Source organism: Marmota flaviventris, chromosome 6 (assembly GCF_047511675.1).
Source record: "Marmota flaviventris isolate mMarFla1 chromosome 6, mMarFla1.hap1, whole genome shotgun sequence".
NCBI classification, from domain to species: Eukaryota; Metazoa; Chordata; class Mammalia; order Rodentia; family Sciuridae; genus Marmota; species Marmota flaviventris.
The window spans coordinates 62,880,689-62,895,137 of record NC_092503.1 but is presented as its reverse complement, the minus strand read 5'-3'; the positions used below and the strand labels follow the sequence as shown (position 1 = coordinate 62,895,137).

General features: G+C 34.7%; 1 protein-coding gene across 4 annotated transcripts in view; it reads right to left on the bottom strand.

Annotated features, from left to right (window-relative positions):
• Nucleotides 1–14,449, bottom strand: part of Usp45 (ubiquitin specific peptidase 45) — a 77,769-nt gene that overhangs the window by 49,232 nt on the left and 14,088 nt on the right. For all 4 annotated transcript variants that reach the window (XR_011707714.1, XM_071613183.1, XM_027928412.2 and 1 more), the window contains exon 5: nt 9,504–9,604. Coding sequence is in view for 3 of the 4 variants with exons in the window: in XM_071613183.1 (XP_071469284.1) it covers nt 9,504–9,604 (101 nt within the window). In the remaining variant the exon portion in view is untranslated. The remainder of the gene's footprint in view (nt 1–9,503; nt 9,605–14,449) is intronic.

The window sequence follows — 14,449 nt, the reverse complement described above, 5'->3', positions numbered from 1 at the left end:
CATCTGGCAGTGCAAATATTTTAGATCATTTTCACTTTTAAGAACTCTCTTCTTCCTTTTATAAATATAGAATCAAATACCTTAAGACTAAACTTCTAGATGTTTTGAAGTATGGTATAATTAAATGGACAAAGCTGCTACAACACCAACAAGTAAGACAAACTATACAAAATTTTGATTATCATTTCATTTGTTCAATCATCACCTATGAAAAAGTGGTGCCCATAATTAGAAAGAGTAATCACAGAAAATTTCAATGTTATTTTATTTGAAAGGATTTAATCTACTTAACCTTCCTTATTACTTCTATATTACCAACACTGTATTCTGATATTCCTTTTCCTAATAGAATAATATAGACCCAGAAGGCAAAGTACACTGAGAGAAAACTTGGGAGACTGGGCGGGGGGGGGGGGGGGGGGGGGGGGGCCTGAATTGATTCCAAGGCCTATGAAAGTGCTCTCCCACTGTGCTACACCCTCTGCTCTCCAGCTAAATTTCTTAAAGTCCTTTTACATTTCTGTAGTTTACCTTAAAGCCTATAATCTGAGTGTCAAAGAACAGCTGCTTAATTGAATAGACCCATAGGTTTTGTACATACCTCAGGTCTTGCAAGACAGAAAACTGTCTGAAGTACCAACAAAGTAAAACAAACAAACAACAACAACAAAAACAAACAAAAAAAACTGGTAATCTTAGATAAAATTCAAATTTTTCTAGCATAAAAATAATTTAAACACTTAAAGACCATACAACTGTCATTTTTAGAAACCAAGTTTAAGGTTATTAAATAAATAATAAATATATTTTGAAAAGTCTTTGGGCTGAGGTGTAGCTTGATGACAAAGCACTTGCACAAGAGAGGCCCAGGGTTAGAGCCCCAGCAAAAATAACAATAACAAAATGATAATAATAAGGTCCCAGAAAATTTTAAGTCACTATTCTTTATAATCTTAGAGAGCAAAAAGACTTTCAAAGCATGACCCTAAAAGCTAAAAACATATATAGGAAAGACTGATGGGCCTTGGAATAATGACATTAAAAACTTCATTATGATAAAACTAAACTAAATGATAAAGTTAAATACAGGAAAATGGGCACTCTTGTTAATTATATCCTTCACATAATCTTTAACAACAGTAATCAAAATTTAACCTAGGTTTATAATTTGGTCAAAAAAATTTTTTTTTAAATTTAACCTTACAAAACGGAAGAGCAAGTACACAAAGATGCAGTTTTGTTTAGCATGGGAGAAACTGAAAATAATCAATAGTGGGCTTGTTGCCAAGTAATATTAAATTGATCTCTTTTCTCGAAGGAGTATTTGTAAATTGCCTTAAGAGTACGTTTCATTCCTTCTTTTTCCCCTTTTGGCAAGGAAGAAGTAAACTTATTTTGCAGTTCACTTATTTAGAGTAAGAGTGTGATATAATTACCACCTCTGATAACTATCCTCATTTTAGAAATGATGATAAAATAGGAATACAGCTGGTTAGTGTCAAAATTCAAACACAAGCAGTATGGCTTCAGAATTTATACACCGACAATTTGATCTCCTATTTGTTATGAACCTGTATGCTACAATAAAGAATAGATAAGGTTTATAATTGTGTAACAGTTAAGATACCAGTGAAATGGCTAATTGTGGTTATGAAAGAAAAGGCCATTAATCTCAAGCAAAAACTGGATGTAATGAATTGCTTGATGTCTTTGGTATTTGTATTCAAAGCTATATCAGTTATAGTTTATAGCAGACTGATTCAATCATTCCTCAAAAGAATTAAGCTACTGCCCTAGGAATCCACTGTAAGCAGTTAACCTCCTCATGTATCTGGAAGGGTACTAGGTATGGGTCATATTTGGAGAACTGAGAAAATGGCTACTCAAGTAATTTTCTGTGTTATGTGGTTTGGATGAGGAACCTTGCATTTAAATCCCTTCACATAAAAATAAGCTTTTTAAAGACATACACCATCTTTTTTGCCTCAATTCCTTATATATACAGAAATAACTATTTTTTTTGTGCTCATTTCTGATTTATTTGTTTGTTTACTGTGTGGTGGTGGGGATTGAACCTGGGGCTTCACACATGCTAGGCAAAAACTACCACTGATCCACATGCCCAGCTCATTTTTTAAAATACAAATTTCTTAAGAGCACAACCATCACTTTATAGAAGACCAAACTATAACCTTTTAAAGAAAAGGATTAAACCACATTCAAATTGTTGCTATAAAAGGTCACAGTATTATTTATCCTTAGATACAGTTTCAGATCCCAAGTATACCATTTACTGTCAGTTTTTTAAAAAATACAGAAATCTTTTACTTTATAAAACAAAAGTACCAATATATTTCATGCCTTTTGTATACCAGGAGCATTAACAAATGAATTAAACAAAATAGATTTCATTTTCTTGTTAAAAATGGCCTCACACCAGTATTAAAATATAAGTCAAATTTACTGATATAGGCTGGGCATGGTGGCACATGCCTATAACCCCAGCTACTCAGGAAGCTGAGGCAGGAGATCTCGAGTTCAAAGCCAGTCTCAGCGACTCAGCAAAGCCCTAATCAACTTAGACCCTGTATCTAAATAAAATATAAAAAAGGACTGGGGATGTGGCTCAGTGGTTAAGCGCCCCTGGGTCCAATCCCTGGTGCCCCTCTCCCCCCACAAAAAATACTGATTTAGAAAAAAATGTGAATTGTCACTCACATGTCTAGTTCACAAAAAGCAAACCAATATTCAACAATATTATTCCATCCAGAATTCCTGCATTTTATAAGCATTAATAGAATACTTCAGTTTACAAGACTACTGAAATAGCACATCTCTTAAGCCTTTCAGAGAACATGGCTCACTTAAAAAAAAAAAAAAAAAAAAATGTTTTTTGAGCAGGTTTTAGGTTCACAGCAAAATCAAACCAATGTGCCCCGTCCTCACACATGCACATCCTTCCCCATTATCAATATCCCACAACAGTTCATTTGTTAAAAATTATCAACTTATACTGACAGATCATTATCACTCAAAGTTCACTCTAGATGGTGTAAATTCTAAATGTACAAAATGACATGTAACCATCTTTATAGAATCATACAGAATCGTTTCCCTGCCCTAAAAATTCTCTATCCCTTGCCTTTCATGATTTCTACCTTTCTGACCTCTAATAACCACTTATCTTTTTACTCTTTTTTCTTTCTTTCTTTCTTTTTTGTCTACTTTTTAGTAATATGTATTTCTGGTTTGTATCAAAAGAACATTTATTTGCTCTTCTTAAATCTTGTGTAACATACAACCTTTTAAATCTTGTATTATGTATAAACTTTATATTATGTATATGGGGTGGGGGACTGAAGGAAGGGTTTGCCTTTTTTTTTTTTTTTTTTTAAGCAAATTCTAACATCAGATGTGAAATCTACACAGCTGTAAGCATTCTTCTGGGAACCTGCACTGGGGTTCATCTCAACTGCTTAATGCAATTACCTAAACCAGCCATGTAGTATTAATGTAATTTGCCCATTTCAACAGCTGAAAAGGAGTTTAATTTTTAAAAGAAAAAACTTGCTTCCCCACAATTCCCCTACCTTAAACTACACAATAAGAAGCTTACCTGTTTATTCTCAAAACCTAACTCCCAGTTACCTATTAACTTAAAATATTTATGTAGTCATGATAAATTAATATTAACATAATTAATGGGCAGATATATGCCTACATTCCTATCTATCTATATACTATAATTCAAATGATCTGTTTAAAATACAAAACTGACCATAGGCTTCTCCACTTAAAATCTAACAGCAGTTCCTCACTGCCCTCAAGGCAAACTCTAAACTGACCAGGTCCTTAAACATCTGTTCCTACTTACATTTTGAATCTCACCTCTCACCATTCTCCTAATTCTATAAAACACAACCTCTCAGCTCTATAGAATTCCCTGAACCAATTAAGTTCCTTCATCAAGGCTATTTCCTCTGCCTGAAACATATCTGTTTTCCCCTTTTTGTCTAGATAATTTCTAGATATCCTTCACCTTTTGGCTTAGAAGGTTATGCCTCTAAATAAAATTGTTCTGGCTTTTTTAGTCTGGGTTAGATAGAATTCCAAAGTGTTCCCATTAGTTGCCTCTATTTACTCCACCATAGCATTATTTAAACAAGCAACAACTAAGTATGATTTGTCTATATCCCTCACTAGACTGAAAGATCAGCAATTACAAGAACTGGGAAATAGGTCTGTTTCATACACTGCTGCTTCTGCAAAATTTACTATGTCATGTGGCATGAGGTGGAAACTCAAATATATTAAAAGACTGAATAAATCAGATAATTTGGGTTTGGTTGGGGGTGAACGTACAAAGCTTACCTATCAGTTTTTACCCTCAGTAAAAACTGTTTAACATTCCAGTTCAGTTTAATTCAGCAAGTATTTACTATCTAGTCACTTGAGAAACAAAAACATAAGCCATATTTATCCTTAAGGAATGGACAGAAAATAAGACACATATGTACAAGAAAGCTAAACAGCATAAACAATGTGTTAACTAGATTCTGAAGTGTGCTGTATACACATAGTGTCTCAAAGAAGAGAACACTGTCCCAATCCTTTCCTCAAGAAGGATTCTGAGTGTTAGTAAATAAATAATGCTAAAGATGGAAAATATAGACAAATGTTAGGTCAGCAGTTCTCAAATGGGTAGGAAGACACCCTTTTCCTTTCAGGGGTCCTTAAGGTCAAAATACTTTTCCTTAATAAATCTAAGGTGTTATTTGCTTCTTAAAACCTTCACTCACTCTCAATTGTACAATGCAGGTTTCAGAGACTTACAGGACATACAATATCACAATGACTGAATCAAAAGCGAATGAGAATCTAGTTGTTTTTTAATAAGCTAGCCACTGAAGATATTTGTAAAAATATTTCTTTTTTTCATTTTGAAAATATCTTTCCTAAAAATATGTTTGTGTTAGCATGTCATGGAATTATTTTTCAGTGAATATTCATGTTTTTGTTTTACAAGCACAGAAATTTCTCTACTGACAAATTTTCAATTTACAAACTTTCACAGTTTCCGATTATAAAAATCCGAATATTTGATGGTTAAAAAAAACCCGTTTTTAACTTCTATCATGATAAACACTGACAGATATAACCTACATAGCAAAAATTCTTTGAATTATCAGTAATTTTTTAAGAGCCTCAAGTGGTACTGAGAGCAAAATTTAATGATTCCATAAGCTACTTATTTTTAGAGATGGATGGGGTACTAGCCCAGATTGTGTGTGTAGATAAGCTATAGTAGACATATTCTAAATGGAATTAGTGCAGGCACTAAATAACATAAAAATATGTGTAAGGTACAGATACAGGCTTTCTTCCACCTTAGTTATTTTTACTTAGTGCAAAAATATAAAAATAATATTTTAAAAATCATTGTTACTCTCCCACCCAGATATAATATTAGTTTCACATTCCTTTGAATTATGACATATAGGCATTTTTACATCTCTAGAGTCTTGGCAATCATCACTTAAAAATAACTACAAAATCATATCAGTATTCTTACAAGCCTAGATAGCAACATTCATATTTGATTTTCAAAGTATTTATTAAAAAAAAAAACTTTGTATCCAAATATGGCGGATTACTAACCCCCAAAACTTCTAAACTGCCAACCAAGAAATCCTATTTAAATCAAACTTGCCTGAGAGATTCTGTAGCTTGATCCAAAAAGTTGAAAACATTTTGCTCTAGAACTTCTGGAAACTGAACTCCCAACTAAGTATCACTCTACCTCTGAATGCCTTCAAACTTCCTCAAGCGCTATTTACCAGGTGCTACTCATGGTTCCACAAACACAATTAAGCCTTCCATTAGTGTTTCCCACCACCTAAAGTGATTTATTCTCCTCTGCCCAAAATTCATCCTTTGAGGGTCAGCTTGAAAGCCAGCTCACTTGTAATTCCTTTCCTTTTCAACTGAACATTATGTGCATCTTTGAATATCTGAAGAGCTTTGAATATCAACCAACTTCATTTTCTAAAGTATTAAATGTTTTTACCAGCTGGAGATGGTGACACATGCATGTAATCCCAAAGGCTTGGGAGGCTGAAGCAAGAGGATCATAAATTGGAGACCACCCTGAGCAACTTAGTGAGACCCTGACTCAAAATAAAAAAGAGTCGGGAATGGAGCTCAGGGGTAGAATGCTTGCCTCGCATGGTTACGGTGCTGGGTTCAATCACCAGTACCACAAAAAATAAAATAATAAGATATCTTTCACTACATTTTGCTGATCCTTTGTTAGAGAAGAAATGGATTTATGACTGGCATGCCTGAGCAAAAGGAAAAATCCAATGAGTGTTTGTTGAATTTAGTTAACAAATGCGTGGTAAAATTCATCATTTCTTTTGTTGTCCAAGAGCCTGAGTTTACTTCTAGTTTCTCCAATTTCTTCACCATTACTGTTTCATTACGGTGATACATAGCTTTTCAACTGAACATTTTTTGCTCTAGAACTTCTGGAAACTGAACTCCCAACTAAGTATCACTCTACTTCTGAACTTTTCAACAAAAACAATTGTATTATCGGAGATACATAGGAGATATAACTGGCAACAATATTTTTCCTTTTGGGCAACCATATTTCTACATAACTTTTCAGTTTCAGTTCAGTTTACTTCAAAGGGATCTCACGCTTACCATGTTCACTCACTCCCCCTTACTTAATTGCTCAATCAAAATCCCTAGGTTTGGATTTAATTCTCACTTTCCCTCATTCACTATATCTAACCCACCCACTTTCCACCACAGCTTCTACTAGTCTTTCGTTTGCCCTATTACATAGCCTCCTTTAACCTTCTTAATGATCTCCCCACCTGTTATGGTTTGGATATGAGGTGTCCCCCAAAAGCTCACAGGTAAGAACAATGCAAGAGGTTTAGAGGAGAAATGATAGGGTCATAGCCTTTACCTAATTAGTGAATTAATCCCTGATGGGATTAACGGGGTGGTAACTGAAGACAGGTGGGGTGTGGCTGAAGAAAGTAGTTTATTGGGGGTGTGGCTAGGGGGTATATATCTTGTATCTAAAGAGTAGAGATCTCTCTTTGCTTTCTAACCATCACATGAACTGCTTCCCTCTACTACACCCTTCTGCCACGGTGTTCTGCCTCACCTCCAGCCCTGAGGAATGGAGCCAGGCTTCTATGCACTAAGACCTCTGAATTCTTGAGCCCCTAAATAAACTTTTCCTCCTCTACGGTTGTTTTGGTCCAGTCTTTAAGTCACAGCAATGAAAAAGCTGACTGAAACACCACGCAGCCCCACTCAACCCCTTATAGTCTATCTCCATAGAGTAATCAGTTATCTTTACTTTTCTGGTAAGAGGAGGATTGAACCAGAGGCACTCTAACACTGAACTACATACCCAGCCGATTTCATTTTGAGACAGAGTCATGCTAAGTCTGCTGAGGCTAGCCTTAAACTTATGATCCTCCTGCCACCACATGTGGGTTTTTTTAATGTAGCTGAGTGGGGGAAAGGGGGAGTGAAATGACTGTAATACTTCCCTGCTTAGAATACTTTAATAACTTATATTATACTTTCAAATAAATATTCTTCATCATGGAATTCCTAACAGTATGACCAGACCCCCTACCTCATAACTTCAACTCATTCTATTCTCTCCCAATAAACTACATTTCAGTCACATTGGTCTCTCCTGATCATTGTGACTAGTGGATTACTTACTACATGTCTCTGCAACCTTTTCATTGCAGCTTTACCAGAAGTTATATATTTGCTTATTTTTTGTTTCCCTCACTATACTCTAAACCCCAAGATTGGAAAATAAGACTATTTTTCTTTCACTACTAAATGCTTAATAAGTATAATGCCTGGCATGTTGGAGGCACTATTTTCAGATGGAAAAAAAAAAAAAAAAAAACTGGTTCCCTAAATACTTTATTTATTTATTTATTTATTTATTAGTTATAGATGGACAGAATATCTTTATTTATCTATCTATCTATCTATTTATTTATTTCTATGAGGTGCTGAGGATCAAATCCAGTGCCTCACATGTGCTAGGCAAACACCCTACCGCTGAACCATAGTCCCAACCCCAGACCCAATGTTCTTAATTTATATGAACTTGTATATTAATTTTATGTTAGGTAACAGTAATATAAGTAACAAAGTATATGCTAATACATCATTGGCAGGTCTTTGTTCCAGTTTCCTGGCAAGTACCCTTTAAATCCTTGGAATTTCCAACAGTGAAAAGGGTGCTTGTTATTCATGGGGGGGCTGCGTGCCCCCCCCCCCCCCCCCCCCCCCCCCCCCCCCCCCCCCGACTGCAGTTAATGGTTTATGTTAACAGAGTGACTCATTAAAGTCACCGGACAGTTTATGCTAAAGAGATGACTCAGGATGGGGCCTGTCCCTGCCAGAAAAAAATGGAACATGATTAGCTAGCTGGCTGGGGTACAAGATATTGAATTAAATCAAAGTGGCCAGTGACTCAATCAATTATGCCTAAATAATGAAATCGCAGAAAACTTAACACCAAAGCTCCAGTGATTTTTCCTTGGTTAACAAAATTCTGCACATTGTTACAGAAGTGGATTTGGGGGTGTGTGTATGTGGAGAGAGGCAGAATCCTCATTCTTTGTAGAGCGGACAGAGAAGCTTCATATTTGTGACCCTCCAAAACCTTGGCCTAAGTCTCATTTGGCTGAAATTTTTTTGCTATAATAAAACTGCAGTTACAAGTATTCAATCTTAAGAACTAGTGCAAAACCCCCCAATTTGTAGCTAGTTAGAAATGCAATGACCTGGAAACCCTTGAGCTTTCTAGTGTCTGAAGTGAGGACAGTCTTATGGGTAACTTGAGCCTCTAGCTAAAGTCTAGCCTAACTCTAGATGGTTTGTATCATAAATGCACTGCAATTACATAGCAAATAATAAGATACCATTTCAAAAGTGTGTATCAAGCACTATGAAAGTGTTTTTATACATTATTTCTAGATCTTTACCAAATATTATCTCTAGGCTTCAAAACAACCCCATAAAACAGAATTATCATTCTAATCTTGTAGTAAGAAAACTAAAGAGTAAAAGCCACAGAATCAATAAATTGAGGAGCCCGAACTCAGGACTGTCTGATTTAAAAACCCATGATAAGCCTTTCAGATTGGTTATATAAACACATCACAAGATAACATTATAAGAGCTGGGAATGTAGCTCAGAGGTAAAGTGCTTGCCTAGCATGCATGAGGCCCCGAGTTCAATCCCTAGTTTAAAAAAAAAAAAAAAAAAAGTAACATTATGAGCTTGCCATGTGTGACATGTATGACATAACATCTTTACTCAAATTATAGGCTGAGATGTCACAGTGAAATCTTATGGTATCTTTATGAATTTACAAACTTTTTATATGAAATATGAAATATCATATTTTAATACACATTCCTTTAGGAATTGCTTAACTTACTTGTTTGTGTTTTAGAAACATGTTTCTGGAGAAAATCAACTATCTGAGCCAAAACCTTCTTATTACAATGCGTTGATAATTTTTCATCACACTCATAACACCTGAAAAAATAATAAAATTTAAGCAAATATTATGCACATTAATAACTTTAATAATTTTGCACATTAGATAACATACTTGTCTTTAAATTACCTAAGAGGAATACAAAGGGGAAAGCATTAGGTAAGTCTAGAGACAGGGAATAGTTTATACAGAGCCTCTGAGTTGACATAAAAGTTTTGTAGAGACAGGGTATAGCTCATTGAAAGACAGCTTGCTTAGTATGCTCAAGAATCCTTGAGTTCAATCCCCTGTACTTCAGGGAAATAAAAAAAAAACAAGTCTGATAGTTTTCCTTAAGTGTAATAGAATGTTATGAGGATGTTTTAAGTAGGATAGTAATAAGACCTAATTTATATTTATAAATATAAATATAATGATATAACCCATTATGTTTATAAAAGTTTCAAACACATATTCTTATTTGATCATTGGATCCATGAAGATAAAGGAAACAGGTACAAAGAAAAAACATCTTAAGAGGCTGGGGATATAGCTCACTTGGTAGCATGTACAAGGCAAAAATATAAATAAATATAATATAAAATATTTACATAATTAAAATACAAATATAAATAAATAAATATATTCACTTCAACTAATGTGATAAACTAAATTGAAAGGTAATGGGAACAGCAAGATCAGCATAGTAATGTGAATCTGGAAAGAAATGAACATACTTAATTATATTTTCAGGTAGAAACAGTAATGAATTAGACATAAAGGATGCAGGAGAGGTTAAGTATCAAAATAACTACCATAGGAAGGGAGGAGCAGGCAAGGTGTGTTAGTGATTCTCGACTTGAACCAATTGTGCACCCTAGGAGATATTTTCCAATGTTTAGTAAGAGACATTTTTTGGTTATCTCTGGATATATATAAGAAAGACAAAACTTTTTAAATTTGGGGCTTATTCGGAGGTAAGAAATTAGGAAAGAGATTTTTTAAAGCACATTACATTTCAGAAAACTATTCTCAATTAAGTTTCTTTATTAGTGCCTAAAGCATTAAGATGTTTCTTCTTTTTTTTGGGGGGGTGGTGCTAGGGATTGAACCCAGGGCCTTGTGCATGCTAGGCAAGCATTCTACCAATTGAGCTATATCCCCAGCCCCTTAAGATGTTTTTTTTCTTTATATTGCCCTTACCTGTTTCCTTTATCTTCATGGATCCAATGATCAAATAAGAATATGTGTTTGAAACTGTTTTATAAACATAATGGGTTATACCAAACACTACCTTACATATTCAATCTTGTCTCTTTAATTATTAGTGGTTCTGAGATTATTAATGGCTATAAGCTAGATTTGGGTTTCTTTTATAAAAAGCATTCAAAATTCAGTTTTTACTGAGTACCCACTCTATTACTAGAAAGAAAAAAGAAGTCACAGAAAACATCCCTAAAAACATTATCTTTCAATAAACCACGGAGGAATTTAAACAATTTAATTACAATACAAAACTTACATTTTAATAGGTACCCAATATTTATTCATTTAACTATTGTCAAAAATAACAAAATATATGGAGCTGGGTTTGGCGGCACACACCTGTAATCCCAGTGATTTGGGAGGCTAAGGCAGGAGGACTGCAAGTTCAAAGGAAGCCTCAGCAACTTAATGAGGCCCCAAGCAATACAGCAAATCCCTGTCTCTAACTAAAATACAAAAAAGGGATAGGGGTGTGGCTCCGTGGTTAAGTGCCCCTGGGTTCAATTCCTGGTGCCCAAAATAAATAACAAAATGTAAAATATTTTCATTTTCCAAATAATAAAATATAAAGAAATTTTTACTATTATTGTGATTTGTTTTACTTGCTATAGAATATACTAACTTTGAAAGTATTAAAAAAAAAAAAAAGCAAGTAAATAAAGCCAACATGGGTTGGGTGTGGTGACACACACCTATAATCCAACAAATCTGGAGACTGAGGGAGGAGGATCAATCCCAATAATTCTGGAGGTTGAGGGAGGAGGATCACAAGTTCTAAGCCAGCCTCAGCAACTTAGTAGTGCTCTAAGCAACTTTGTAAGACCCTGAATCAAAATAAAAAATAAAAAGGACTGGATTGGTGACTCAGTGGTAAAGCACCCTGGGTTAAATCCCCAGTACAAAAAAATAAAAAGTCAAGATGATATGGTGAATTTGGAGAAAAGAGAGAGCTCAGAATAATTTAATTCTAGTTTCCACTAAAAATAACCCCCCAAATTTTAATTGAGCACCTACTATATACCAGAGTCTGTTCTAAATTTGCATGCATTATCTGGTTTAATTCCTCATAAAATCACAAAAGAATTACTTTTAAAAATAGATTATCTTCATGGGCTGGGGATGTGGCTCAAGCGGTAGTGCGCTCACCTGGCATGCGTGCCGCCCGGGTTCAATCCTCAGCACCACATACAAACAAAGATGTTGTGTCCGCCGAAAACTAAAAATATTAACACTCTCTCTCTCTCTCTCTCTCTCTCTCTCTCTCTCTCTCTCTCTCTCTTTCTTTAAAAAAATAGATTATCTTCATATATTTTCTTTTTACAGATGAGAATGTGAAATAGGAGGGCTCATAAATCAGTTATGTAACAAGAATACAAAGGAAATAAATGTTCCATCAACAAACTTTTGAATACTTTAAATGTTTATATGTTAACTTTAAGTACTGCTTCTTCACTCTGTTTAGGCTTCATAGTCACCAACAAAACTAAAAAAATACAGAACCCTGATTTAATAGATGTTATTTAAGAAAAGACCATTGGTACCTACAGATTTTTCAAAACACTCCAGTATGATTCTAATGTGAAATCAGAGGTAAGAACCACTGTGCTTTGAGTAGTATTATATCCACTATCTAGCAACCTTAACCTTGTTAGCAGTAATTAAATTACAAAGTCTGTGATTTACCTTTCCTTTTTATACAGTTCAGATTTTTTCTCTAATTCAGGTTGGCTTTCCTCTAATCCAAACTAGTAAAGTATTCTACTGAAATCATTGTTTTTTATTGCTTAAGAATTAGAAAAATGATGGGGCTGGGATTGTGGCTCAGCAGTAGAGCGCTCACTTAGCGGGACCCGGGTTCGATTCTCAGCACCACATAAAAATAAAGGCATTGTGTTGTGCCATCTACAAAAAAGATTCATTCTCTCTCTCTCTCTCTCTCTCTCTCCTTTAAAAAAAAAATTAGAAAAACGAGTACATGTGGTATGACTCTACATCGTGTACAACCAGAGAAATGTCAAGTTGTGCTCCATTTGTATACAATGAATTGAAATGCATTCTGCTATCATGTATAACTAATTAGAACAAGTAAAAAATAATAATAAAAAGAAAAAAATTAGAAAAACTAAAATAGGACAACATTTAAATTCCTATAATTATATTTGACAAACTTGAATATCTTCTTTCATAGGAAAATAATTCTATAGACTTTCAAATATGACTTTAGTTATTTTCATTATAATTGTAACACACACCCAAACTCATATAACTATAAAAACAAAATAAATTAGATAATTAAATGTAAAAATAAAATCACAAACCCAAATAAGTTAAAACTAACACTAATTTATTATGCTGGCTAAGTCTACTTGGCTAAAAATTAAAACCACAATTCATACGGTACTTACAACAGAGCAGATTGATTTGAGATGAGCCTATTTTACCAATTTTCCTGGCAATTCTTTTTTTTTTTTTTCCCTTTAATTTCAGTGGTTCTCAAACTGTGGTTCCTGGACCAGCAGTACTGGCAACACTTAGGAACTTGCTGGGCATGCAAACTCTCAGGCCCCACCCCAGACTACTAAATCACAATCTCTAGGCCTGGGACCCAGAAATCTGTCTTAAAAAATATTCCAGGTGATTCTGATGCATCACACAATGTGACATGACCACAGTAAAATCTTTATTTAGCTGCAATACTATGACATCATCTCCTTGTCGCTTAACTCCAATGCATCATTTACATTTACATACTTTTTCCCCTCATTTAAGTTCTCTCTACTCTTTCCTCAGACTCCCAACAACAACAACGAAAACAAACAAACAAACAAAAAAATCAAAAATGCAGCAAACACCAAAATGAGCCAAAATATCTTTGTATTAATTTTGGAATCCTAAAATCATACATAAGTTAAAATGTTTGTCTTAAAATTTGAAAACTCCAGAAAATACATTCAAGGGACCCTGAGGCTACAGACTCCAGTTAGAAGATTATTGTTGTAAAATACAGGGAAAGTGATAAACCCAGCCTAATTCCCTCATAAGATTGGGAGTCATCTTGTCACAAAGGCATAAAAAGTTAATTTTTTGCCTTTACTATAAAGTACTGCAATTTCTAAACTTGCTTGGAATACCTGCCCATGCCTTGAACTCACCCATGCCTGGCTTTCCCTGACCAGGTAACAACCCTCTCTGAAACTTTAGTGGCACCTCATAAATTCTGGCTTTCCCTGGGCAGATAACGACCCTCTCTGAAACTCTAGTGGCGCCTCATAAATTCTGGTGTTGGGATCTAAATTTACTCCCTAAGTGCTGAACCATTTAGACCATTAACCTACTACCTGCCTTTGTATTATGCTTGTCAAAATCCTGTTATCTGTTAAGTTCTCAAGACCCCCCACTTTTGCAACATTTTGGTGCTATAAAACTATGCTCCTAGAGAGCTGGAGGGCTGTCTTCTATTCCCATGGGTTTCAGGAGAGACAGCCCCAGCCGGTTAGAATTACAAGCTTGCTTTAATTTGATTTAAATTGGAGTTGGTGGTCTTTTTTTTTTTTGCATCATGGTTTAACAAAAGTGTCTCACTTACACCACTAAAACATATGGTATGCTGGTAACACATTAGGGAATAAAAAAACTTA